The sequence below is a fragment of the Phalacrocorax carbo genome, chromosome 12 (genome assembly GCF_963921805.1).
Source record: "Phalacrocorax carbo chromosome 12, bPhaCar2.1, whole genome shotgun sequence".
Classification (NCBI taxonomy): domain Eukaryota; kingdom Metazoa; phylum Chordata; class Aves; order Suliformes; family Phalacrocoracidae; genus Phalacrocorax; species Phalacrocorax carbo.
Window position 1 is genome coordinate 1312017 of NC_087524.1, and position 27945 is coordinate 1339961.

Sequence of the window (27945 nt, forward strand, 5' to 3'; positions counted from 1 at the left end):
ACAGGGTAACTCCCCAATAGACAGTGAAGTGGTTTGACAGTTTCACACTGGGAACTGATGACCTCTTGCATTCTAGCTTAGGCAGGTAAGTTGCCATGTATTGCCAGGAGACGATGGCTTGAGAAGAACACATGCTTCGGAGGGGAAGTGATTATATGGAATGATGTCGACAGCAGAGCTGCGCTGCAGGGACCTGCTGACTGAGTTCCTCGGCCTGCAGAGTGAGCTCTTTGAGGACAAAGTGTTGAGCCACCTTGTAACAGCAGAACACAGGGTGCTCCTGAAATGGGGATGTCTCTTGGGGCAAGCAAATGGAAGCCCAAAATACCTTTCGTTCCACAGAGTGGGTTTTATCTCTATTGCCTATCTTTTTAGACGATAAAGGTGATCAGCATCTCCCTAAGAAAGTCTGTCCCAAGACAAAAGTAAATTTTCTGACCTGATTATTATTAGGTCCTCCACTATCAAAACTATTTCATAACGGATTTCTCCTGTCATGCTTGCTCTGTGAAGGTGTAGTTTCTTTCTGGCACCAAGTAGGAACATTTTAAAATATTTATTTATCTGTTGTTTTGGTTATTTATTGTATCACTGCAGTATCTGAGTGACCTCAGCATAACTTGTGGTTTCCAGGCATTCATGGTTCATTACAAAGAAGTTATAACCTGGTGAAAATTACATTATAAAATGTTCCATTCTGAATATGAGCTGTAACTTGAGCGAATTAGCTTATAATATGATCCCTATTCTGAATATCTGAAATATGAGTTTTTTTAAAGGCCAACAAATGACAATTGAATACCTAAGTTTCGCTTTTGAAATTCCTTGTTTTGCCCATCACTTTTCAGATGAGGCACAGGAATGAAATGAACAGAACTAGCAGGGATCTCTGGGGTTACTGAGTCCATTTTTTTCCCATTGGAAAATGGCTGCTTTTTTTCCTGACTAATACTATTTCGTAGTGATTACAAAAAGTGAAGGGAGTGGTTACTATTTCTGCATGCATGCTAATGCTCGCACCGCGGGCAGGTACCCGAGAGTCGGGGGTAAAGATTACGGCAGAGTGTCCATCCTGCAGATCAGCTAAAACCATCTTTGCCCATGTACGTTACTCATTAGCCAAAATAAAAGATCCTCCTCTTATTATTATGTTCTCAGGAACAAAACCATATTTGATCTAAATTTCTCCATGAATTATTGGTTACTAGCAAGAAATAGATGCTAAAAAGTGCAGTTAAAACCTGACTGAGAAACACTACTACAGTTGATATTGGAAGGGATTTGTGAGGATCCCGTGTGACTTAAACAGTCCTTTGTCAACTGAGTTTCCTGATCAGGCTGTCTCTTCCATAACACACTAAGATTTATCCGTTACTGGGTAAGGACTGAGAGAGCGTAGTCATAAATAGAGATATATGTAAATACAGATTGTCATTGGGTGGGATGTTCGCTTCCTGGCCTTTGCTGTTCAAGATATGCTCTTTAGAGTTATTATTGGGTCTTGAGGACAGAATAGATATCTCCCCCTGGCTTGTGTAAAATTCCTCTCTCTGAAGGAAACTGGCAGTTATTCCCGTTTGTCAGCTGCCCTGTGGCTCTGGTAGGTGGTTGTGGGGTTGTGATCTTGGAAGGCTGCCTCTGGGATAGGGGTGGGTGCAAGGGAGCAGTCTAGGACATCCCTCCAAGGTGTCCTCCGAGCTTTGGAAGGATCTGACTGGTAGCTCCAAATCAGGAGGATACATTTTGTAGCTTGCGGCGTTAAACTAAACCTAATGTGCAGTCTGATGTGCTATCTGAACTGCTAGGTCTGTTCTCCTCTCTGTGTAACACGATAGGCACAGGATTTCTTACCTCTTTAAAGCGGGCTGCGATGGGGTTAGGAGAGGTAAAGGCAACAGCTTTTTCCTCAGACTTCTGCTGTAGCTTGTGTGTCTCTATTGTGATGATAAGGGACTAGTGTGGATTTAGAGAGACGTCTACAGAAGAAATGCACTTGAGCCCCATATTTGAGCACTTCCAAAGGCTGGGAAAATCCAGACCAGGAATCCAAAACTTTGAAGTATAGCTCTGTGTCTCTAGGCACGAGAGAAAATAATGTGTGGGCTGGAAGTGTTCTGGCGCTGCAGTTCTTCACTGGACACCCGTAATCATGTGCGGAGGAAGAGGTGTTTCTTTTTCAGTAGGCCACTCGAATAAGCAGAGTTGCTGGAGGGAGGCCTAAACCCTGCTGCACCCGTGCAACATCACCGCTCCCAGGATTTCTTTGCGTTCTTCGGCGTTTATATGGAGGATGAAGTTTTGGTTCTGTTGACCCAATTGGGAAATACATATTATGTTGGATTAAACCAGAATGCATCCTGTTGTTTTCCAACTGGACAGGTGAATGTGAAAAGCAGCCCATGAATTGTTTGTAAATCTCTGCTGTATGGTAGAGACATATGTCTGTCTCTTGTTTAAAGGTGGAGATATGTCTCCGGGCCTGGCTTGATGTTTTCTGTGAGGGAAGTAAGTGTTTTCAAACCTTAAAGGCACAGGAGGGTGGAGAGGGGAATGGGGGCAGTGGAGCACTAGAGTGGATTGCTTAGGGAGGTTGTGTAGCCTTTGTTGTTGTTCTTAGAAACAGGCTAGACAAAAAGGTTTAGAAGTACTTCAATGACGGTTGATCCTGCCTTGGCGGAGCCATGGTCTTGACGATCTCCTAAATTCAACTCCAGTCTTTCTGTGATTCTGTAACAGGATAGAATTGTTGTTATTCTGTTACTACCATTCAAAGAGCGCTCTCGGAGATCAGCATCTGGCATTGCCTGGTGCTGTACTTGCATGCTAGAGAAAGGTGGTCCTGTCCTCAGAGAGCCTGCAAGTACGAGTCAAGAAGCAGTGGCTAGTCTGGACAGCTGAGGGAATACAGTAAGGAGCAATGAGATGCTATTGATCAGCGGGATAGGCAGTACTCATAATACATCAGCAGCCTAACTGCTGTCAGATTTTTGCAGGCATCATGGCTAAGGAGAATTTGAAGGAGGATAATGAGGAAGCTTTGCAAATGAAATCTCCAGGCTCCCACCACCTCTGCTCCAGAGCTGGGCAGCGGCAGGATAATGGTTTGCCTCCCACTTCTGACTGTTCTTGTGTCCCTGCCCACCGCTGCCCACTCTCGCTGAGGGCACAGGCGGTGCTCTTAGAAACTTGCTTCCAGCCTGTTTCGTGGCAGGATGGCAGGAGACAGAGCCAGGATAAGGGCTGGCCCTCCATCCCACATGCTGTGGGATCTCTTCCAGTGACAAGAAGTAAAGTTGATGAGTCTGTATCGAGACAGTGAAGTGACCCCCGTGCTGCTCCACATAATTAATAAATAAAGCACTGGGGGAGTTTTTGCCATGCCGGCTGCTATGACAGGGCTGTCTACGGTGCACTTAAGCATTAAATGACCAATTTCTGTCAGACTAACTTCCCAAGCCTCTCTCTCTCTCTCTCTCTCACTCACAAAGCTAGCTTCCTCGCTCCCTGCACTTGGAGTTTTTCAGCAACTGATGGCTCCTGGTTCATTTCTGTGGAATTAATTGGTCCCTGAATGAATTCTGTTGACAGGGCAATTTATCATGTGTTTGGGTTGACAGTGTTGGATACCGGTAAAGGGGGGGAGTGGTGTGTGAGTGGGATGAGGGGAGATGGACAGGGTGGGGGTGGGTGGGAGGATGAAGAAGAGGAGGAGTAGAAGAAAGGAAAGGTGGAGGAGGAGGTTGTTTAAAAAAATAAAATGAAAGAGAGAGGAAAAATTCTGTCATTCTTTGGCTCCCTCCAGTCCAACTCAGTGCAATGGATAATGCACAAGAGGGATGGGGAGGAGCGGGGGGGAAGAAGGGAGTGCCACTTGTCTCATGACGGGAGTCAGGATGCTGCTTTTCCACAATTCGCACCATGGCCTGGGGGAAACAAAAAAAAAAAAAAAAGGAAAAAAACCAACAGTAAAAGCGAGTAGTTGTGTGGTGTCTCTGCGGCTCAGCCGGAGCCTCCGTATGTAATGCCCACATCTCTACTCTCTCATGCCAAAGTGAGTGGGAAGCCAGGGGCAAATCCGGTTGACCCTCAAAATGCTGATACATGCCCAAATACTGTTTCAGTAGGTACTGAGTGGTGTCCAGCACCTCGCAAGCATTGGTAACTGCCATTGTGTCTACTAGTCAGGGATGTCCAAGAAGGAATCACATCTCACACTACAACATCAGTGGTTCGGGTTCCCAGTTCCCCCTCAGCGTGGGTCAGAAAGGGGTGCCTGGTCCCATATGTGCCTCTGACAATCTCAGGTTACATCATTTCACACCGTCCAAGATACGGACAATGAGGGAATTCCCAATATAATTAAAATTACATTACAATTACATTGTCATTGAAATGCCGTGACTCTGGCTTATGGATTCAGTTTCTAGTCAACACAATCCAGATGATCGTTTCAGTCCCTCTGGCTTCACAGCTTCTGAATGCAGAAGTGTGGGCATGTGTGCACAGGCACGTGCTACAGCATGGATAATGTTAGAACCAATCAAAGCCAGAAAGAAATTAAATCTGGATGAAACAAAAGTATCTGAATAAAGATTAAATACATTTTTAAAATTATGTCTTTTCTGGGAACCTTTGAGTGACCTAAAGGGGTGTACTAAAGACTTGATCAGGGGGAGGTATGTCTGTGAAACGTTGGTTCTGTGCACATGCAGAGGATAGGCTCCATCAGCGTCATCTTCACCCGTCTCCTTGCCCAGCCTTCCCTACACTGCAAGTGGGATGCTCAAAAATACTCCATGCTGAGATCAGTGGAAAAGTTACCAGTAGCTTTTCTGCTGATCTCACTGGGAGGAGCATTAAGTCGGAGCTCAGCGTTTCTGAAATTGCCATCCGGAGCCTTTAGCTGCAGGCTAGTGGGACCTGCCCGTGTTTCTTGGAGCACTGTGGCTCAGTTTACCAGCATTGAGTCGTCATCTTTGTCTTGGGACCAAAGGTTTCCTCAATGCAGCTGACAAAACAAGTGCCCGTATCATAAACAGCGTGGTGACAGAACTGAATTGGAGTGGCAAGTCCCAAACTGGGCATGGTGAAACACAAATGGTGTGGTGGTAGATGGTAGAGTTGTTCAGCCAGATATAATGCAAATGCAAATATAGTTCTCATCTGGTAAAAACGGTGCAACTGAGCGTTAAGGAGGCTGACTGCGTGTTTATGGTTGTCTTCACATTGTTGTTTTTGCCCTGTGTTTGGTTAGACCTCTAGCTTGCATCCTACCTGAGACTATCTGAGCATCAGATCTTCTAGAGTGCTGAAATGAAGCAGGTAGGGTGAGGAGATGTAGGAAGCAGGGAGCTGTCGCAGTCAAACTGCAGAGGATTTACAAGAGAGGCTTTGTACGGGCCCTCAAGTTTCCTGCCAACTAGAAAACCAGTAAAAGTTACTGCACTAAAGCAAGTGTACAGGAAAAGACAGCCGTGCAAAGGCATGCTGGGTTGAGGGAAGATTTATTTTCAACCACGTTTATTTTCCTTCTCTTGGTATGATCACTCCAAGGAAATGGTGCAGGCGGCTCCTTCTCAAGGCTTTTGTAACAGATTTCCATTGTAGTTACTCAGGTAAATAAAGCTGAGATTCATCTGTAGTGCAGGGGATCAAACCTAGCAATACTCCCAGTAGAGACGAACAGACCCAGAATCACAACTGCCACTTGAGATAGCAGGTTTAAGGAGGAAACACATGAATGTAGCAGTTTTTTATCTGGGATCCTAAAGTGTAAGTTGTTTGGGGTGAGGACCCACGCTTTGTTGTAGTTTAAGGCAACAAACAAAAACACGGAAGGAACTAACATACACGAATTGACGATGGTGGCAATAATAACTGAGCCGTGATTTTTCTGCGTGGAAGTCACGCAAACAGGCAGAGATTAATCAGAAAACTTGGGAGAGGTATGTGGTGCTTGAAAAGGACCGATCTGAATTGGGGGTAGCTGTAAAGGGAGAACGTGGCTGGTTACAATCCCACAGAACAGAAACATCAGCGATTGCTAATGAGAAGGCGCTTGTATAGGAGTTGAGCGTCTTTTTATAAAGAGGGACTCCACGCAGAGAGATGAAGCCTATATGCAGGTTATTTATAAAGAGGTTTTTTCCTCGTTAAAAACAAGATTAGTAGTACCACAGTGTATAAATGTGAACCAAAATGAAGAACGTGCAGTTTGGTACCAAAGGCTCTGCAGCATAAGATGCAGAGATCTGACAAGCTCCAGCAGCTATAAGTTGATAGTAGGTAGGTTCAACCAGAAATAATATGTGGATTTCCAACAGTGCAGGTAATCACCTGTCAAAATATTTTAGCTAGGGTTCACTGTATTTTCCAGCACTCAAACCTTTATACTTGGTAGCAAAAGTTCCTCAGAAGCAGATTCCCCTGGACCCACAGCAGGAATTAATTCAAAGCAGCCCTTTGAATATCAGAGGCCATATGTGATGATCACAGTGTACTAGGAGTCTCCTCTGGGGTAGCTGTGGCAATGAACTTGAAAACAGCTACCTTAGAAGTCAATGCCTGACTCCAGTTTCACTTACACACTCTTCATGTGAGTGTAACTCTTGACTTCGGACTTCTGATTGACAGTGGTGGATACAGAAAGCAAATCAAGCTTCTGAGAAAAACAGTTGTGAGCAGCTGTGCCGAGCCAGTCAGGTGAACATGACATAGGACACATTAATGGAGTAAATAGGCGTGTTTTCACTTACGTCACTGAACCTTTGGGACGCAAATACATTTATATTAAAAAAAAAAAAAATCCCTAAAAATTGAAGAGCGAGAGTAAAACCTGAAACATTACAAATCTTTCTGTATTGTGAAATGGAAATGAAAAAACTTGTGGTTGAAAAGGCAATAATTCAAAACTGAGTTCTGCTTAAAACAGTGGATACAAAATGGACTAAAATAAGCTCCGAGCAGGTTGCATTTAGAACTAACCAGGACACAATGGGGAGCTAGCTAAATTGGCAAGACAGGCAACTTAAAAATCATTCAGTATGCAGCTCCTGCGGCATTGGCTATGATTAGAAATGTAGGCCAGAGCTGCAGGCTGAGTTTTGTCACTTCTAATGCTAAATCTGTGGATTTAGGGGTATAGTATTTGTAAGACTGGGCCAGGCTTGTGTTTTGTCTGGTCAACCATCTCTAGCAGTAACCTCTAGCAGTAATCTCTAGCAGTAATCTCTAGCAGTAATCTCAACAGATCCTTAAGGGGAAGGCGGAAGAACTGTGCGATGGGCAGACATAGGGCAGCACCTGCAGTTTGTTGGGAGCTCAAGTCATCTGCAGGTTGGCTTAATCCCAGAAATGTTCATATCTTTCCAGGACACTTGTTGAATGCTCATAACTCTGGTTGGTTGGTTGGTTGGTTTTAATCTATAAAACTGTCCAGTCTTTTCTGGAATCCTGGCAACTTCCTGTGGCTACGACTTCAGTTGGTCAAAATACAAACTGTTGGGGAAAAAATTTAATCAGCTTTGAATTGGCTTCTTTGTAAATCTAATCAAATGTCATCTTTTTCTGGTGTTCTTGTGACCTGCAGGGTCTGGTTCTGCTAAGGCAGCCTCTGGCTTGCCTTCTGGGGAGTGTTCAGGAGCCATCTTGATGAATTCCAATTCAGAGTCTTCCTGACACAGAGGATGCAGAGGTCAAAGAATGCCCCGAGCAGCACAGTAAGAGACCACGTGGAGCACGGATAAAGGTAAGAAAATGGCATAATTGTAAAGCAGAAGAGAAAATTCCTGAAGACATGAAAGGGGTTTGCTTTTGGAGGGATCTTTGAGTGAATGGTTCAGCTAAGATTTCTACCTGGAGCTCAGAAGAGCTTGATAAAAATTCTTGTATACTTGGTGGAGAAAATAATAGTGATTATAATGCTTTGCCTCGTTATGTAGTAATTAATCTGGAATGGAAGTTTACAGAAAGTTGTAGATGGTCTGGTCAGAAAGAAGAGCTTTTTGTAGCCATGGAAAACTGGTAAGGGAGAATTGTTGTGGTCACTTGAAGACAAGAGATCCCTGAGTGCCTTCTGTGTGCTTGTGATTCCAGCTGGAGTTGTGGGAAGTCTGTTGCTCCTAAAGATCCTAACCGAGGTGTTCTGTGACACACCGCCAGTGCCTGATTTTGGGAGGGACGCGGGAGACCTCGATGTGTTGTTAGGGATGGCACTAGTCTGCATAACGATTTGTCTTTAACTGACTCTGTCTATGGCTATTAAAAAGAAGTTCAGGGGACTAACCTCCCTGCCAAGTGGATACTCAGGAATGAGCAGCACTGACAGATTCTCACTGACATTTGCAGAGTTGATCTTTGTCTTTAGCACGGCACAAGTAATTTCTCATACCAATAGTGTAGCATTAACTGAGCCAGATAGGAGCTCTCCAGTGAGTCTGAAGGACTTAACCTCCATGTAGATAAATGTTCGTCTGGCTGTAGGACTGAGAAAAGACAGTGACCTTGGTCACCGCAGAAAGGTAAAATGTCATTGCGCGAGTTGAGGACCATAACTGCACAAACAAGTTGGTTGCGATCAGTATCATGTATTTTCAAATACTGGAGTCACACTGGAATTCACAGCAGAAACTACCGTGAGTAGTACCCTACTACTTTGGCAGCTCAGAGAGCATGAAGGAGCTCTTTTGCACCATGCTTATTCCAGGGACATAAAATCCTCCGTGGAGAAGGTATGGGTCATATTCACAAAGAGGCGGTGACTAGTTCTTTTGTTTTCAGGCTGTTTCTGTCTCTCCTTCTAATGACCATTTTTCTTCTCTCTCTGGCCTCTTCAGTCTGGGCTGTATCTTAGGTGAGTTGTTCAACATTTGAATAAGAGATGGCTGAGGAAAGCACACTTGGGGGGAAAAAATATAATACGATGGAGAGAGATGCAGAAACAATAGTAGTTGTTATTTTGGCCCTGCTAGCTGAAACTCGAATCCTGCCATTTTTCCTTTTCAAGGTTGATCAGTTTAGGAGCAAGCCACGTTAGACAGACTACTGGCTAGTTTCGGGTGCCTAGGGAGAAACAGTGTCAGGAAAAACATTCCCCATCTTTGCTAAGCAAACCAGGTGATCAGTGGCTTATAGAATCACAGCACTTCTGTCACTTTGAAATTGGGTTAATGGGACAAAGTGAGAGGACCTGTAATCACAACACTTGTGTCTGAGGAGAAGGAGCATAAGGAAGTTTGCAGCTCTATGATTTTTGTCAGTATTTATCTCCTCTGTTAGCAGCATGGGGAATTTCAAACTGAGAAATTTCTGTTTTAGCGAATTAAGAGCATGCAAACTCTTCTGCTGTTCTGGAGCACAAACCAAACTGGGTAGTAAGGTTCCAGCTGCCTTTTGAGGCTTTTGGTTGGCCATTTAATGTGGGCTCTGATGCTCACTGTTATAGTCCACAGATATGAGTTGTACAAAAAACACGCGTGCAGTTCTGCGCGTATGTAACCAAATAATCCGGGCTTGAGTTCTCTGTATTCTGGGTGGCTGTGCAAGGGAAGAGGTGCATCAGAGCTTTTGCTCTTCCTGTGTTAAAGCCATTGTAGGTCAGAAACGACACAAATCTAGTACCTTTGCTGCTGTATGACTCACCCAGAAGGAAGGGCGCCGAAGAGCCTTGCCTCCGTTCCTCCCAGGTCACCTTTGAATGGAACACAAGAATTATGAAGCCCAGCCCTGTGATATAACCGCATAAGCATCTGCCTTCCCCTGCCATATCCTTCACCATGGGTCCCAAATGTTCTGGTGTCTCCCTCTCTTCTGCCAGAACGGGTGATGTCTGTGCTCAGTGTCCGTTTGTGAAGGCAAACAGGTCTCAGAGCAAATCACAATGTTGCTGATTTTTCGCTTTATCAGCCAAGCAAAATACATATGAAGAGGTAAAACACATGAATAAGCAAACAATAACAGGTCAAAATAGGCTATCTGTACTCAAAGATAAAAATAGAAAGACAGACAGGACACTATGGAGACATCGATAGAGACTGTGCCAGATTTCCAGAATCAAAGACTGTTCTGAGTTCCCTTTAGCTTTGTTTCTACTCTCTCTCCCCTCCTTTTGGTGTGAACTTCTCATGTGGCACCTCGACCCAGAGCAGGATCTTCTGGGAAGTCAGTAACGGCAAAGAAATTGTCTCCAAGGAGAAGAGATGTTCGACGTCACCAGGATGTTTCCCAGGAGTGGTACTTCGTGGCTTTTCGCAAAAATGTATTTTGCTGTTTACAGTTTATTTTGTGGTGGGTCTTTGAGGCTTCTGGTGTGGGCCAGGAGCCCACTGTTACCTGCTGCGCAAACACGAGGCAGTAAGAGAATTCCTGCTACAGACAGTAATAACCTTAATCTAGTAATAACTTTAATCTAGTGAGAGTGATCACCTGATATGTACAGAAGGGGGAGCACGATGAAGCAGTTGGAGCAGAGGGTATAATTTAAACCCCTTCTGATGTATAGTCAATCATAAAAAGAAGTCGGATGGTGAATATGTATCCTAGCTGGTAGAACAACAGGGGAAGATTTTTCCTAATGAACTTTCAGAAGAGAATTTGCAAAGGGCAAGGTAAAAATAAACTCATTAATTAAAGCTCAGGTCTCGTTAGAAAGAAAAAATAATGGATAGATTTTGAGGGATCTTTAGCAACTGTTGTTACAAAAATTTTCAAAAAACCTCAGTGTGTAAGGTACAGGTGAGTGTCCCCAACACTCCTCAGTGTCTTCTAGTAAAAATACTGAGCTGTGCGTATTTACATATGTAGGTCACATTTAGACCTTTTTGAGGAGCTGGTCACAGCTGTAGAAACTGAGCCTTTGGAATTTTCTGACAAAGGTGAAACTGAATAACAAAAGATTATACAGTTCAGGATACTGGCCAGTTTCTTACGGTTACTGGCCAGCAAATCCTCAGAGTACTGGGATAGAAATACATCATGGAAGGAAATCTCTCTCCACTCCTGAGTGCATCTGCAAGGAGCACAGGCACCCATGAACTGGGAAAGTGCTGGGCTGTCAGTGATTTCAGAAAGCTGTGGTGTTTGGTTAGATCCCTGATTATGGGTTATGTTTTAGCTGCTTTGGGGAATCTTGGCCAAGCGTCTCCCTGTATTAATAGCTTTATGGCCATCCTTTGGGCTATTGGCGTGCTTCTGTGAGCTATCTGTTAGCACTTTCTTTCCACTATGTAACATCCTAAAGTTTCTCATCTGTCTTTTGTCGCAGCATTTCCATTTGCTTGGACATTTTTTACATTATGTGACTGTATTCCCCTGCCAGAAAAGGATGCAGCAGGTGGAAAACCTGTGTTGAAGATTCATTATCTTTTCTTTCCTATACTTTCTCAGGAATCTGGCAAATCTTTCAAAATACGTCAGTGAGGTTGGTCTGAGCAGCCACCTCTTGTCTCTTCCCCGAACGTGATTGCTTCCCAGCATCTTTCTGCTAGAGCTAATTGGTGGCGGCTCCCTTTGCTTCTATTCATACCTGTATAAAGGGCAGGAGGATCCAGAGTGCCAGCATGGCTGGTGAGGTTTGTGTGTCATTCCCTTTCTGTCAAAGATCAGGTGAGCAGCATTGAGTGACACACTTCCCCTCTCTATTTTGACCAATGATAAGGAAGTTGGTCAGGAGAGGAATGATGTCTTACTTCGTACAGTACATAACACACAGGGTCGTCATCTCAGGATCTCCAGGTGATGTTGTAATACGGTTCATAATCACAATACGCAGGGACTGCAGTGTTCCTGCCGGTGGCTGTAGCCTGTGGCTGTGCTACTTTGCATGCTCATTCAGTACCCCTGAAGCTGCCTGCTATAAGCACTCTTCCAGCAGTCTTTTCAAGATCCCAGTGATGTACAGATTGTATTTTGACCTTATACGTGTAGTCCAGCAAACATGTATATGAATGCTAACTAGCATCATCTGGACAATGTTTTACGAGATTCATCTCACATGAAAATCAGTACTTTGTATGCCCAGTTTGGCAAGTCTCACACACTCAGGAAGCAAGAATTGCTTTCCTCCTCCTGCAAGAATAATGACATAGGCTTAAATGCCATGAAGAGGGTTTTTTTGCTGTTTGTTTGTAAGTCCTTCGTCTTGTCTTTTTGAGCCTGTCATTGCAACTGGATAGTAGAAACAAATGAACTCACAAGTGTTTTAGAAAGGCTGAGATTTTTGTCTTATATCATATATCCTGTAACTGGAGCAAAAGCTCAAAACTTCCCTGAGACTTGCGAGGCAGCTGTGAGAACTAGTCACATGCCGTGTTCTGGTTGTGAGAGGACTGGCTGGCTACTGCACTGCCAAGGCAATTACATTGATACCTGCAGACAAAGTAAGTGGGCTATGATGGCAGAGTTGTTCTCAGCAAAAGAAAACAAAGTAGAAAGAGAAAATACAGGTGCCTGCAGTGAGGTTTGTGTTGGGGTGCTTAAGAGGCAACATAAATCCATCATCAAGCAGCAGCTCTGTGGAAGAACAAGTTTCTTGAATGCTTCAGTGGCAACCAAATGCAAATATGCAAATTATTACACTTTGAAAAATTGGGTTAAATTCTCTTTTTGCATTAATTAAAATTTGGCACCCTTCTTTAGGGCAGACAGTAGAGCTTAGAATTTTCCAGTGAAAACTGGACAAGCTGAGATGTCCCCTGAAGCCTGATCTCTCTGGGGATCATTCCCAGAGGTATCACCAGCTCCTAAGTGCCCCAGTTCCTCTCAAGCACCATGGTGTGAGCTATTGCTCTTCGCTGCCATTTTTCATCCTCTTTTATGCCTTTATAGAAGATGCTTCCCTTGACATGCAAGGCCTTGTTCAATCAGTTTGCGATCCCTCCTTTCCCAGCAGAGAGGTAGAAATACCCTCTGTGCTTCTCCTTGGTGGGTGACCAGATAGGCAGGGTGCACACAGCAGTTTGGGAAAGGGGTTTGGGGTATGTCCTCTCTCCTCTGCCGTACAGTGGCTCAGCCCCCAGAGCCCCAGGGATGTAGCACGTCACATCTACCGCTCCTGCTACATCATTTTAGCCACCAGAAAACCTCTGTAGTTTAGGAAATGAAAGCTTTCACTTAAGATATGAAAAAACCCATGTCCGGAGCAAAAGGTGATGCCAGCTCCTTGCCTCTCACCAGAGTTGTGAGGAAAGAGCCGAGCTGCAGATTGTATTGAAAGTGAGGAGGGTAAACTCCCCCTTCCTCCTTTCCCATCCCAGCCCCAACCCAGCCCCCAATAAGGTTTCATCTCTCTGTGAATGGAGTCCCTCTGAGCACGATGCGGAGCCAGAGGAGTGACAGGTGCCTCCTGATATGCCTAAATGAGAAGAACCAATCGGAGGAGCCTGCCCAGCTTTTGTTGTCATCTGGCTTTGCTCACGAAAGATGAGTTTGATTGACAGATGCATCAAGGTTCACAGTTTATTGGTTTTTGCAAAAGAGCCAGATCTGCCAATTTAGACAGGGGAGTGACACAAAACTTTCCATCTAAATGGACTAATTTTACCACAGGGAATTCCCAGGCAGAGCGCGCCAAGGCAGGCGCAGTCCTGTTTTATTTTTTAACAAGGACTGAATGACAAATATAAACGACAGTTCTAGGCTGACGGAACATCAGCATTTGACACTTCACAGGGGAGCAGTGAAATAAACAATAGGCAGAGAAATTGAATTAGAATCAGATGAGAGTCAGCTAGAGAGGAGGGCCTGATTCTCTACCAAGTCATTTATAAAAGAGCAAACTGAATACTAAGTAGGTGTAACACGCTCACATCCTGGTTTATTAGCAAATTTAACCTACTAGCATATTACACTTGTGTGATGTAAACGGATTGCTGGACGAAGGTGGGTGGTAGGGGAGACCAGTGCACGGGGAGCGGGAGCGTCCAAGGGGTTTCTGTTCGCGGTGGTGCAAACCTCTTGTGATAATCTTGCCCAGTGTAACTAACAGACTCTACGAAGTTAGCGAGCTTGGTGTGACAAGTTCATTTAATTTCTCTCCCGTCCCCTCTGGCATGTTACCTGCGGAGTTCTGACTGTTCTCCCTGTATTCTGGCGTTGGCTAACTTCTCGGTACCCAGCTTTGCAGCCTTGGCTCAATTCTTTTACTGCTTTTTTTTTTTTTTTCTCTAGGACTTTTCAGTTTAAAACAGGCAACCCATGACATTTAAGAAGAATGATTCTGTGCAGTCTGTCTGGGACTTCTGAGTGTGGACCGTGTCCACTTGAGATAAAAGGTTGTCTCAGCTGATAGTGTTAGCAAGCTATTATCCTATTTCTACTCAGCTTTAACAGGGGGATAGGATATATAAACTTTCCTGATGCGTTAGACAGCTAACTGTTTGTTAGCTAGACATTGCTTGGGAGAAATTTGGATTCCTGGATTTTATGTCATGCTCTGAGATTTGAAGCGTATCTAGAGAAGTGATTTTCAATCTTTTTCAATTAGCAAACAGTAAGAACAGAAAACAATCACTGGAAGAATAGCTGCCAGTATAGTACATCTAGGTCCATAAGCTCACTTTTGCCAGTTACAATAAAAGCCATTTCCTTAAAAATAAACCAGAGATTTTAGAAATATAAGTTAAAAACTACTGGTCGTGATGTTAGAGAAAGGGGCATGAAAATAAGACTCTTCGGATTGATTTGCCTTTTAATGATTATTTGACTTCCATATACGAGTCTGAAAAGTGCATACGTGGAAGCTGCTGTATTAGTGAGGCGCTACAGCTAACCATGGCGGGTGTATGAAGGAGGTGCCAAATCCAGGTCTGTAGTTAAAACTGCATTCTGATGGAGGAAAAATGCTTCTTTCTTCTGCACGCTATCTGTGTGAAATCGCACACTGTTCAGTCTTATACCCCTCTGGGTTTTCTGCGTAGTTTTTGTTTGTCTTCCTTTCATAAGTGTTCAACAGGGTGCATTTGAAATTGGTCTCAGGCTGAAAATCATTATGTTTGTAATATCTCATTGTCATTGTGTCTCTTTAAAACAGAGTGATTTGCCTCCTTTTGAACAGGCGCAGGGGCAAAGCCAGAGCAATTCTGATGCAAATAATATGTTTGGAAAGGAGACAATTTAGAAGTTAAGCCATTTTTGTTATGTTTCATAATGGAAAGCTTATCCTTTACCGAAGACCAGTGCGTAGCTCTCGGTGAAACCAGTGCCATGCGTTGCATGGCGTCAAGACAGTCCCCTGCAGTTTTTCTCCCGTGGGTGGAAGCCACAGGCGGTTTCGGTCGGCATTTACTGACTACAGCCGGTCAGCAGTTGCTTACAAACTCTGGCAGCAGACAGTTAGGCTGCCTGCGGTGAAGATGGATGTTGCCTCTGTCCTCAAGCCTGGTGTTCCCACCAGAGGAGTGAAGGGGACTGTGGAAAGCGGCAGCAAACAGTAAGGATAGAGAAGGTCCTCGATGTGGGGGGACAGGGGGGTGTGGAGAAGCCAGTAGTTCCTGAGGAGGGAGCCTGTGGCGCAGGATGATCTCCCCAGCGTGTACGACAAGGAACACGGGAGGGTTTAAACCTGAGAGGGTAAGGGGCAGAGAACGAGGAAGGGGGATTACTGAGAGTCCGTGTTTTCCACTTGAGGGGCAACGCCGAGGGACAACTGGCAAGGCACTGGAAGGGATCTTGAAGGAAAGTGTGGAAGAGGTGGCAGGAGGCAGGGGTTGCAGGAAGCAGCCAGGGTTGACAAGGGGGGTTCTCCTGCTGTGGGGGTAAGGAACAGAGGAGAAAGGGCCTCTCTGAGCAGCTGCCATGGAATGAATTTGCAGGTAGAGTTTTGAACCTGAAATGATCAAACATGCTTTGGATGGGCAGCTATGACCAAAATGTCACACGGCAGAAGGCAGGAAAAAGCCCAAGTCTTTGACAAGCTTTGGTATTGGACCAGCTTTGCCAGGAGTTACAGGGCCATTTCCAGGTCTTGTGACATTTGAGCTGCTTCCTAAAGCACTAGACCATAGGGTGGGTCCCTGCCATGCAGTGAGCCGCTCAGTTTTAACTAAAAGAAGTGAATTTTTGACTCTCGCAGTAGAAGAGGCACAATTAATAATGTAGCTATAGACCTTTTGACAACACTCTAAATACAGACATGTATATATAAATATACACATGTATATATAAATATACATGTGTACAAAATGGTATCTGGTGTTATGTACAAAGCCCATGATTTCCAGTCAATCTTGTGATTTTTGTGGTACTTTGTGATTTTCAAGTACAAAGGGCTGGCAGTACAGGCTCTAACACACTTCCTTTGCTTCACTGCAGAAGGCTCCTGAATCACGTAATTAACTGTCCTGAGGATATTCCCAGCTTTTTTACTAAAGCAGACAAGAATTTATGTACAGACTGTTTATTATGCGTATCTTCATTAACCACTACTTGTTTAGTGAGCTGATCCTTCCCCTAATATTTTTAAGTATTTTACTTTGGATTCAAGCATCATTGTGTAGATTTACTAGATGATAGTTTTCAGAATAATTTTTTTCCTTTAAAGCATTGGTGCCGTATTTGTTGTTCTTCCACTTTTGCCAGTCCCCAGGTCCTCACAGTTTTTCAGTACTGATTGTGTTTCCAGTAAATTAATCCGCTATCTTGATTAATAACTTTGGATATGTTTTATCTTTCCTTGCCTACACCTCATTAAAGAACATACTTGTTTTTAAAGAAAGTTGTCATCATCTCAGAATGTTCAAACTTTTCTTTATTTTTCTTGTCAGAGTAATTATAAGGAGGATTTCATTACTTAGGGTTGCATAATCTCTTACAATATAATTTTCTTGTGGTGAGAGAGACTGTGGTGCTCTTTTTAGCTTCATCACACAACATTTTCTCACTGAGAACTCCCATTGATTATGCAGGATTATTAAAGGAACATAATACTAGTTGGAATGGTAGAAATAGCTCTTCCATGCAAGTATTTCTTTTTGCAAGATATATAAGTTCTTGGAAGTTGCAAAAGTTTTGCTATAGTTCAACTATCAGTTATGGAGACTTACGCAGGCGCATCAGGGCGCAGTTCTCTGAGCTGTAAGAAGTGTGATACAGAGGAGATGATCATGCTAGCTTCTAAATCTTTCTTCTACAATTATTTTACCAGGATGAATTTTGAAAATCCATTTTGTTTTCTTCCGGCGCATCTGTCTGTTGATGCTTAGCCTGTCTTTCACCTCTGATAGTGAATGTACCTTGGTAATTTCCCTTGACTCCAGTCAGTTTAACATCCAGGATCTCAGCTATTAATCCATGCTTTGATTCTTACCACCTAAACTTTGGTAGAGGAAGAGAATTCTGATGTGTAAAAGATTTCAGGATTTTGGAATCCCCTTTTGTTCCGATTTTGACTGCAATCCTACCCCTGCCTCGCATCCCAGGCCTGTCTGTCTCGCAGGCGGCGGACCCTGCAAACCTGGGGTCTCCGACTTCAAGATAGTTGCCAGGCAGTTTTGCTGCAGTGTTGTGAAAATTGAATTGCTTTTACAGACTGTTTGGATTTCAACAAATCGACTTTCACTTACAGAAAATGCCCTGATGGAGGATTTTCAGCCTATTCTATTAATTCTGAAAGGGAAAAATATAAACTGAAACAAAAGGAAATGTTTTAACTCTCAGACGAGCAAAAGCTTCATGAAAGCATTAGAATTCATGACAGCATTTTTGCAGTGGCTTTCCTTAGCATACACACACACCGGCAGAAAATGTGGCCCACTGGCTTTCATAAGCTGTTATGAAAATATTTTTAGATGTCTAAAATTGTAGAAGCAAAATTGATTTAGCCTAGCCTGACTCCTTGCTACATTTTCACTCCGCCTCTCTGACCTTAAACTGCATCTGACTTCCTGGAGAATTAATGCTTGACTGAAGAAAAATTGAGTGAATACCTCAGTATTTGGTATGTTTATAGCATACCTTAATCTAATGCCTAGCTCTTTGTTAGGCAGACGATGAATAGCTTGGAGAATGGGTTATTAATGACTTTGCATTTGGTTTTGCCCCCTGGTTGACCAAGACAGATAGAGATTAAGAGAGAGCAAGGTATAATAAAACATCAGGCTAAGAGGATTCCTCTCGTGAAACTAAAACCAGGGTAGCAGAGAAGTGGGAGTAAGACCTGAAAGCTGTCTGCCACCCTCCCTTTACTGAGACCTCGCACGCAGCCCCCCCAGTGCCCTGATGGAGCATCAGGGCTGATTCTGGAAGACTTATAATCCTCCTAGAGGCGTGCTGAGCTCATCCCCAGTTGGGGCTATGAGGAAACAGGCAGAGAGGGGAAGGGGTCTCGGGGTTCCCCCACATCTGTCTGATGTTGCGGCTACCCAACAGCATTTTGATTTTCTGAACTGGCTGGGGATGCCTGACGTGTTATGGATCATTGGGAGTCAACTGAGTGAGATCAATAGCAGAAGGAGCCCTGCTGGCAGTGAATAGGACCGGGGTGGGGGCTGGATTGCACTGTAGGATGTTGCACCATGTGTGGTGCCTTCCATGATGTGGTGCGGTGGTTGTTAGCAATCATAGTATTGTTTCCATGGTGCCTGAAGGGTGCTAGGTACAACAAATGTAGCATCCTGGAGACCTCAAGGGGAATCCACTGGAGAGAGAAGCGCTGGGGAGGGAGGGGGGAGAGACAGAAGGAGGGGGAAAGAGAAACAAGCCAGAAGCCACCAAAATGACATACAAAAAAAAAAATTGTTTATTTCTCATGTGCACAAAAAGAGAAAATAAAAGAGTCAAACAGAACTGAAGCGATGAGGAAAAGCCAAGAGTGGCTGCAGCAGCCTAGAATGGATGTGACCCTGCACCTGGCACTGGCCCCCTCCCCTCCACGGTCTCATGTCTAGCTTAGCCTGGAGAGCATCAGTAGAGCTGCTTACGGCTGGATTTGTCGTCAGTTCTGTAATTGTCATTGTTTGGTCCCTCCTTCCTGCTTTGCAAGTTTGCCACCGTCCTGGGCCCAGCCAAGGAGCACACTGTGGTATTTGTGGGGTCCCTCAGAAGCCCTCGTTCTGTCAGTGCCAAAGGGGGCAGCTATGATTCTTATTTCTTTTCCCAGAGGGGTGTTTTTCCGTAGGGACAAAAGGGTGGGGTTTTTCCAACAGTTCAGCAAACCAAAAACTCCTTTAGGAAAATGTTTATGTGCATATATAATTATATATTCAAGAGGAAAAAGAGGTGCAGGGGTTTTTTTTGTTTTCCTTTTGTTGTTTGTTTAACATCCTCACATTCACATTGTGATTAATTCCAAAGTCTTACTCTGAATTTGAATCATCACAACCGATGGGTCAGAAAGCATGCAGACTTCTCCCTGTTTCCACAGCAGGGCTCATTGCCACCAGCCCTCCCCAACAGATTTACAGGTCGCAAGGGTGTCAGCTTTAATGCATCTGCCCTGCGCAAACCTCCCTCCTTCTTGCCCCACATCCCATGGGCCAAAAGGACGTGGGAGCTTCAGAGAACAGGACTTGAAAGTGCTGCCCAGTTTAAATGCCATAGTCCCTGTTGCTTCCAGCGAAGCGTGGCATTTGAGAACTCATGAAACTCCTCCCCCGTGAAAAAATGGTGACAGAAGGAGATCCAGTCACACAACATCTCCGCTTGGTCAGTTAGATAAAGCAAACGTAGCAGCAGAGCTAAGAATGATAGGAGAAGAAAGAAGTGAAGGGAGAGCTAAGGAAGAAGAATAAAGAAACAAAGAATGACGTGTGAGAAAAAGGGAAAGAGAGAAATGTAATGGAAACATTCATTATTATTCAGAATAATACTTAACACTTTGATAGAATTTTCTTTCCAGGATCTCAAAGCACTGAGCCGGTGCTAATTAATTCAGCTGCGCAATCCCCCCGTGAGCTGGGAATTATTGTTATCCCCATTTTACAGAAGATTGGAAGTGAGGCATAGAGGGGAAATTGGACTTGACAAAGGTTCTCTAGAGCCACGAGGAGAATTGGGGAGTTTGAGTTCCCAGATACCTGCTCTCATATCAGTAATGCTGTTCCCTCTCTGGATAGAAAAGTGCATTAGGAATGAAGAATAATAAGAGAGAAAGAGAAATGGAATGGAAAGAGGGTGTGAGAAAGAAGTGGAAGAGACAGCAGAGTGGAGGAGAGAGTTGTGAGTCGTAGACTTCACTGGATTTTGCATAGTGATTTCTTCCTCCAATTCTTTTTCATTTTTTTCCTGTAAAACTTTTTAAAGAAAAAGGAGGGGGGGAAAAAAAAGTCCACCTATAACAAAGCAACTGTTGGCCTGTTGGGGAAGGGGTCCTTCCAAGGTTTGGCTGTTCCCTCAGGTTCTGGATTTGTGCTGTGCTTTATTGAACACATCGTTTTGTTTTCAGTGAGCACAACGAGACTTGCACAGTACAGACAGCGTGTTCCTTATCTACAGGATGAGACGAGGCTGTTTTAATAACTACCATGATGAAGATGGAGATGAACTTATATACAAGAGGAATTGCCTTCACATTACACACATTATCTTCCTACAAAGCAGCAATTGTTTTTGCAAATAACATAATATTAAATAATTGGTAGAATTTTTGCGTTTCCTGCATAGTCCCGTCTAATGGAATCTATATGAATATTGATGGTTTTCTTCTGCATAATATCACCACATAAATCCCTGTGTCAGCTACTAGACTTTAGCTATAATACTGCTTTACAATGCATCCACCGACTGTAAATCAAAACAACCAACACAAGAAACTCTTTGGCAAATGTAATTCAGTACATTCGCGTGGGGGGTCTACAGATGGTGGTGGAAGAGGATTAGACTACCCAGTCCTTTGCGTAATTCTGCTTTCCTTCTAATTTTTCCTGGTCAAACTATATGCCATACTTAGGAACTTTCCAGACCAATCCAATGCCTGGTGGAAATCCTCTTTTATCAGTGGAGTTACACCAACAATGGATTTGGCCCTCCGAGGGTCAAATCAAGCCAGCCATGAGTGAGCCAACCAAATCCTGCTTTCGTACCCTAGCTCGTGTCTCAAGTTTAGCGAAACGCCGTTATAAAGATAAGCATTTCTGAGCTGCTAGCTTCTCTTGAGGTGGCCCCTGGGCTGCAGGTTGCCGAGTGTGAGGCGTGACAGTCTCCTTTTCTCTAGCCTCCTCCGGAGGTTCTCCTTGCTGGTCCTGGGATTTACTGCCTCTGCCCTGAGCACCTGCTGGGTGAAACCAGGTGGTGCGCGAGTCGAGCAAAGGCCACGCTGAGAGACTAAAAGGGAGACTTTACTAACAGGGCCCAGCATCTATCTGGTGTCTGTGGAGGAAAACAGAAGGAGTGGTGAAAGTAAAAATTTTTAGAAATTACTCAGAATTTTCTTCTTATATAGAATAAGATGAGATAACGGGCCAAATTCTGGTCTCGGTGACAGTGTAACAACTCTGCTATTTGCAGCAGGTTACTCAGAGGTAAGACATGCGGAATAACACTTTTAATAGATCAGGAGTAACCTCTTTGATTTTATTCTGTACAGGAACAGATTTTAGCTCTATATCTTCTATGTAAACATACCCCCCCCAAATGCCCATATCATTTGGGCGTCCCGTTAAAGAAGACACAGACCTATAATCAGCTAGAGCCATGCAAGGGCTAAAAGTGTTAGGTGAAAGGGGCCTTTGGGATCAACACAGCTGTTTACTGATGACGGATTTCATACATACAAGTTAAACTTGGAGACAGAATACCGAGTCCACAACCGCATCTCCTCTGAGGCTGGGAACTTTGGATTTTATACATAATGTTGGCTGTACAGATTGCTCCGCCTTTCACTTTTATGCCCTTCGGGGGTTTGATTCTCAATCCTGTCTTTGTCCATGGACAGTAGCCCACGAGTTTTATCTGAAACCTCTCTAAAACAACACGGATCTACTTTGGCAGACTTGATGCCCTGGGGACAGGCTATAGCTGCCTTCATGTTTTCTTTGAGTATTTTTTAGGAAGTGTCAGTGCAAGGAACAGTTTATGAGTTTGCTGACAATACAGGAGTAATAAGCATTTCTATTGACAGTTAGCCTTTTGCAGAACAGTGCTTGCCAGTCACTTGGGAACCAAAAAGAGCAGAGAATCCCTAGAGAATCATCAGGTGAGCATTTGGGATAAGGGGTAAATATTAGGGTGCACGATATAGGATTGAAGATGAAAAGACGGGGCTGTATGTTGGGACTGGCTGGTCCGATGCAGGCATATGGATTTGAATGGAGGCCTATAAATTAGTAGGTGTATGAGCAGATGGACTGGGAATCGAAGGGGGCCCATATAGGCTATAGTGGTTAGGAGATTAGTTGTTGGGCACAGATAATGAGGCTGTTGTCACCGGCCGTGGGGATCTGGAGAATGGGTGTTGGGCACATCTAAAATTGTGAAAGTTGGGATGTGGGTGAACTGAAGTCGTCACGGGTACAGGGGTTAAGGTAAAAGGAGCGGCGGCTAAGGGCTAGGGAACCAAGCAATAATCCCAGCCAATCCTGAATTTGTCCATCTCAGTCTCAGCTGTCCAGAGGGCAATCAGATGGGCCCACATGAAGCCCCACACTTTCCACCACACAGCGCAGTTAGAGCGCAGCTGGGCTTGTTTTCTTTGTTTGCCAACCAGTGACATGGAAAACGTTTGTTGACTCAGTGCTTTTTTTGTCGACTGATGTGTTTGGTAACTTTGTCAGATGTGACTTGTCCACACTGCTCCCCAGAGACAGGATTTGGGAAAGGGGGAGGAGGAGGAGGCGACCGGGGTGGAGCTGGCATCCAATCCTCTCCAATACCACCATCCCATTGTAGTGCAAAACAGAAAGGAAACAAAACCCTAGAGTGAAAGAGGAGCATCAAACGTCAGAGGAACTTGTCTGCCATTCAGGTGGTGGGGAGGGATGGGACTTGGAGTTTAATTTTTGTACGTTTTTTTAATTATTATTTTGGTTTTTTTGTTGTTTTTGCTTGCTTGGGTTTTTTAGAAAATTGGGGATTTGTTCTTTTTTTTTTTTTTTTTTGCCTTTTTACAGACCTTCATGACAAAGCATAAAAACACAGTTATATTTATATATCTATTTATATATTTCTTCATTTTGTCGGTTGGTTTGTAAATGTTGCTCCATCCTCCTGTCTGAGCTGATTGTGTGTCACAGAAATTGTGGGTATATGTGTGAGGTTCCTCCCACTCTGGCCTGCAAAGTCACCACGCATGAGGTGCAGCCGACTCTGGGGGAAGCCGCGCTGGAGAGTGGGGATGAGGTGCACAGAGAACCCCTCGTGGGGCGCAGATAGTTCCTTGGTCCTTTTCTTCGTTGCTAGATGGGTCAGGTCTCTGTACTGCCCTCTCTGCTCTAGCCGGACTGTTCCCTCTGTCCTGGGAAGCAGGGTGAGCATCACAGGTTACACGTGCTGAAGAGTCCACCACAGCAGCGCATATCTTTGGGGAACAGTGTTTCAGGAGCGGCGTTCTCCCCTGCTCCCCCCGGCCTGTACCGCTCCCAGAAGGGGGTCCTGTAAGGCAATGGTTGCCAGCTGCATCGCTTCCCAGTCCCCCTCAGGGCCTGGAAGGCGAGGGGACGTGGCGTGGCGCGGTGGAGGGCTCCCGCAGGAGAAGCCGCGTGGGGGCAGCGGGCGGGAGGAGGGCAGGGGGGTCTCAATCTCGTGTGGTGAGCGCTTGGTCCGGCGCCTTCGTGGCGACGAGGAAGGAACTGGGCTGCGGGGAGGAGCGGAGAAGGTCTCTTCACCCTTCCCAGGGATGGAGGGAGGTGATCAGACAGGTACAATGTGGAGGCCTAAGCTGTCGCCCTGCAGTTTCATGTGGTTTCCATGGTAACTAGTGGCGGTCATAGGCAGCGGCAGCAGTGGGAGGTGCGGAGCCCCGGGATGTGGCACTATAATAATAAGGGGAACCTGAAAGTTAACACAGGAGAAGAATGGACTGGTTGAAAGGACAAACAGTAAAAAAAAAAAAAAAAAAATCAAACGAAGAAAAGAAACGAAGGAGAACTGAAAAGGAAAGGAAGAAAGAAAAGGAAAGGAACCAAAAGAACGAACCTGGGGACTCGGCTCTTTATGGGATTAGGGAAAAGCAATTAGCTGAAGCCAGCCAAGAGCCACGTTTCAGTGGATAGATACTGCTGTGGCCTCTGGCTCTGAAGCCCCTCTGCAGGCAGGAGATCCTTTTGCTCCTTTTGACCATCCGTAAGTCGCCAGGAGGGCAGCCCGTGAGCGCTGCAGCACAAATACGCCACACCTCATCTGTGGCTGCAAGGGAAGTGTCAGGGCCAGATGTTCCGAGCACACCTGGCGGAGTACGCAGGTCACGTGTAAAACCAGGAGGGGAGAAATGAAACAAAATGCAAAAATGAACCAAAATTGCTTGGGATTTTGGTCACATCTGGCATGAAAGGTCTCTACATGGTTATTGAATGTGTTTTAAATAGTGATTGATTATTAAGATCATATTTACTGAGATTTAACAAGACTGGAATAAAATGTACATCTATTATCCAGTTGTTAAACCTCACTAAATACATAAGTACTAATCACAGCTGATTTGTTTTGCATATAATAAATCTCTTCATATTCCCTTGCAAAGGAATGCTGTGTTAGAAGACATGGTCTTATGGGAGGTTTTTTCCCCTCTGAAAAAACCCCGACTATTTCTGGGCCTATTAGAGTCACCAGAGATGCATATATCCCTGCAAGAAAACTCTACTGGCTATTATAAACCGAGCGATGCAGCCTGTCTCCCACTCTGGACACCATTCCAACCGGTCCGATAGGAAGAACTTCGATTGGATATCCAGGTCCCCAGGAACTGAGCGTGGGTTTAGCTTGGAAGAGGAGTGAAACCTCATCTGGATTTTCAGTCAGACCTTGAAAGGATGCTGACTGCAGCCTGAAAGAGTACCAGAACCTGAATTTAACTTCTGATCTCATCTGGAATAACTGTGGATGCAGGCCATGGAGAAGACAGAGCTGAACTGGAATTCTGAACTGTCTCACACAAGAGGAATCGGCTTTAGAACATATAGAAAACACGCATGAGGTATATACCCATCTCGACACTGAACTGGAGAGTGAGGAAAAAGGCCTCTCACCTGGCCAAATACTTGGAAGTCCTCTTCAGAAACAAAACAAAACAAAACAAAACAAAAAACCAAAGAAAAGAAAACAAAGAGACAAACAGAAGGAGCGCGAGGCTGGGGGTGTGCTGTGGGAAAGAGGTACTCACTTAGTAATGCAGGGTTGCTGAACCGCCAGGCCTCGTTGTAGGTTGTGTACTGAGGGTGGCTGTAGGGGTTCCCTGAGAATTCGCTCCCTGGAAGAAAGCAAGGAAGGTGTGAAATACAGTTAGGAATGAAGGTTTATGCCTGCTATTCCACTGAGCCAGTGTTCGTGTTGAAGCCTTATGTCATCGGGAGAACTAGTATATGCAGGGAACTTCCTCGCCCAGCTGGGACTGTGCCCTTCAGGATGTTATAGTGTTTGTTCAGTGCAATGTTGCTTACCCATACAATTAAAAATCATAAAACTGACCTCTTCAGAATCAATAAGTTAGTTTAAAATAATGAAATGCAATAATACGAATAAATAATTAAACTAGTTTATTTTTTGTTGTCTTCTGGCTTCTCATTCTCAGGTTGCAGTAGCACTGCGTATACAAGCTTTTTCTGTAATTAGCTGTCAGCTTTCTTTTAAATTAAATCTTTTAAATAAAATAATAATGTTTTCCAGCAGTGTCAAGACAGCAGACATGGGAGCTTGACGGGACAAGGTCACAAAACTCATGGGAACCAGCAGTGCGACTGATGGCAATATGTATTGCTAAGTTTTGTTCTTAAGGTGCTGAGGGTGATGACATATTTGTGGAGAAGAGTATCATTCATTATTGGAAATGTTCTGAGAGCAGGGTGGGCTTAAATATAAAACAAAATGGAAAAAATACTAATCACTGTTTCTTTCTTGCTCCATATGATGGTGTTAGTCAGAGAAGTGATTAATATACAATGAACCGCACCTTTATGCTGAGTTAATAGTTACAGAGGAATCTTGCTGAATTCCAGTTTCAGAAAATAATTTTCTAATGGTTAGTCCTTTAGGTGCTATTCTGAATCTGAGAGACAAGCTGGGCTACAGCTCCCTTTTTCACATACAGTAAAATGGGCCCAAACCAAAATACTGTGAGCTTAGTGACGTAATAAGACTCTGACCCAAGATTTGAATGTTGTAGAGTCTTCTTAAATATTCAGTTTTATTGTGCATAAGGGTCTCCTTTTTTATGGAAGGCTGTGCAGGGCTAAGGGAATTGTATTTGGTAACTACAGAGGTATGGTGCTGCATTCAAAATAAATAAATCTCCCAAAACTTAAAAATATATGACTCTGTTAAGTAAAACCATGCCATTATCTGATCATAACCTCAATTTAATGCAGTACCAACAGGCTGGGGACAATTAGTGCCATCTGAAAGGCATTATGCACTTAAAAGACAGCGTTAGCTTCTGGTCTGCCCTGAGGTGGGGGTGGAGTTGTTACAGCACAAGTGTTTGGAAAGCGCCTGGGGTTCCTGCTAGGTACATTGGAATAGGGGAAGGCGTCAATGCAAGATGCGCTGGATGCCTGTGATACAATTACCAAAGAAATGTCAATTAATTATACGGTAATCTCTGCAAATCTCCCTTCACTGGAGAGTTAAAGCCAAAACCACAGATCCTCAGATGGTGGAAATGAAGTCTGTTGAAGTCAGGGGATTTGCACTGGTTTAAACTTGAGGAAAACCTGTCCAGCAGGTGTTTTAGGGACGCTCAGGGTAATAACCAAAGTAGTCAGTATGAAAATGTGTGTGTATCAAAAACAACCACCATCCAAAGGTATTTCAGTCACAGTAGTTTTAGCTTCGGCGTCAAACCCCATTTTGTGTGACAGACCTCTCTAAGTGCTGTTTTAATGATAATAATTCGGCACGATTCCACATCTAGAAACATTCTGCACTGAAACTCCTGACAGCTAGCTGGGAATAGGTGAAACCTGCTAAGGTGACCAAGGTGCTGTGGGGTAGGATACAAAGGCAAAAACCAATGCATAGTCAAGATGTATCTGTACTGAAGTGACTGATCTGTGGAATATACTGGAATGGGTTTGCTTCCCAAAGGAGGGGAAAAGCTATCCAGATGAGAATTTCTGCTTTGATATGCTTATATAAACATCACTTCTCCGCATGGAGAGAAGAAGTTCTGATATTTCAAAGCTTCTCTCTCACCCTCTTCTGAGTTGTCACCCTAAACTGTTTATACTGTTCCTAAAGCACGGGTTAAGTAGAGGAGAAAGAGCCCCAGCTATGGAGAGCTGGGGAGGAGGGAGGGCAGCCACTGGAAACAGTGTTTATTGACGAGGAGTGAAAGCATGCATGCAGCAGGATAATGAGCTTTTGAGCTCAACTGTGACCAAGAGGAACTGAGCTATCGCCTTCCCCGATCGCTAATGAAACAAGTGTAATTTCCTCATCAACATTGGATTCTGTTTAACGACTCCCTGCCGTTGCCATCACCAGCCCTCTGCAGGCTCTGCGCTGCTCTGTGTAAACTGCAGCTCCCTTCGGCGGATGCTCACTTTACCAAAACAGTTTGCAGAAACTTGACGGCCTTTCTGGGAAAGAGGGAGAATTGAGGCAGGGGTCAAAGGTACTCTGTTACCTGTGCAGGGAACATCTCAGACGCACAGGTTAAGTGTAGCACAATACCTGATTCATCCTTCTTTGAGTGACTGACCCCTGCTTTTTCAAGTGTATGCCCAGAGACTATTGGCTTTCGTCCACATCTGCAGCCTGGGACCTGAAGTTACAGGCAAGGGCAAATGCAGGGTATGTATCTTACCACATCATCCGCGCACACCTCAGATATTGGCATGCATGACTGACCACTGCTGCTGGAGACAA

General features: G+C 44.4%; 1 protein-coding gene and 1 long non-coding RNA gene across 9 annotated transcripts in view; one reads left to right on the top strand and one right to left on the bottom strand.

The window, feature by feature from the left end:
* The window catches only part of LOC135315463 (uncharacterized), a 295947-nt gene that overhangs the window by 90590 nt on the left and 177412 nt on the right, over positions 1–27945 (top strand). The window contains exon 3 of the long non-coding RNA XR_010374926.1: positions 7589–7747. This is a non-coding gene — a long non-coding RNA (uncharacterized LOC135315463). The remainder of the gene's footprint in view (positions 1–7588; positions 7748–27945) is intronic.
* PAX2 (paired box 2) overlaps positions 18723–27945 on the bottom strand; it is a 102384-nt gene continuing 93161 nt past the window's right edge. For 5 of the 8 annotated variants that reach the window (XM_064463680.1, XM_064463679.1, XM_064463678.1 and 2 more), the window contains 2 exons: positions 25244–25330; positions 18723–23897 (listed from right to left, as the gene is read on the bottom strand). In XM_064463680.1, coding sequence (XP_064319750.1) covers positions 23776–23897; positions 25244–25330 — 209 coding nt within the window. In that variant the 3' untranslated portion in view covers positions 18723–23775. Of the gene's footprint in view, positions 23917–25243; positions 25331–27945 lie in introns of all 8 variants that reach the window. The other 3 variants (XM_064463685.1, XM_064463681.1, XM_064463684.1) reach the window with 1 other exon arrangement.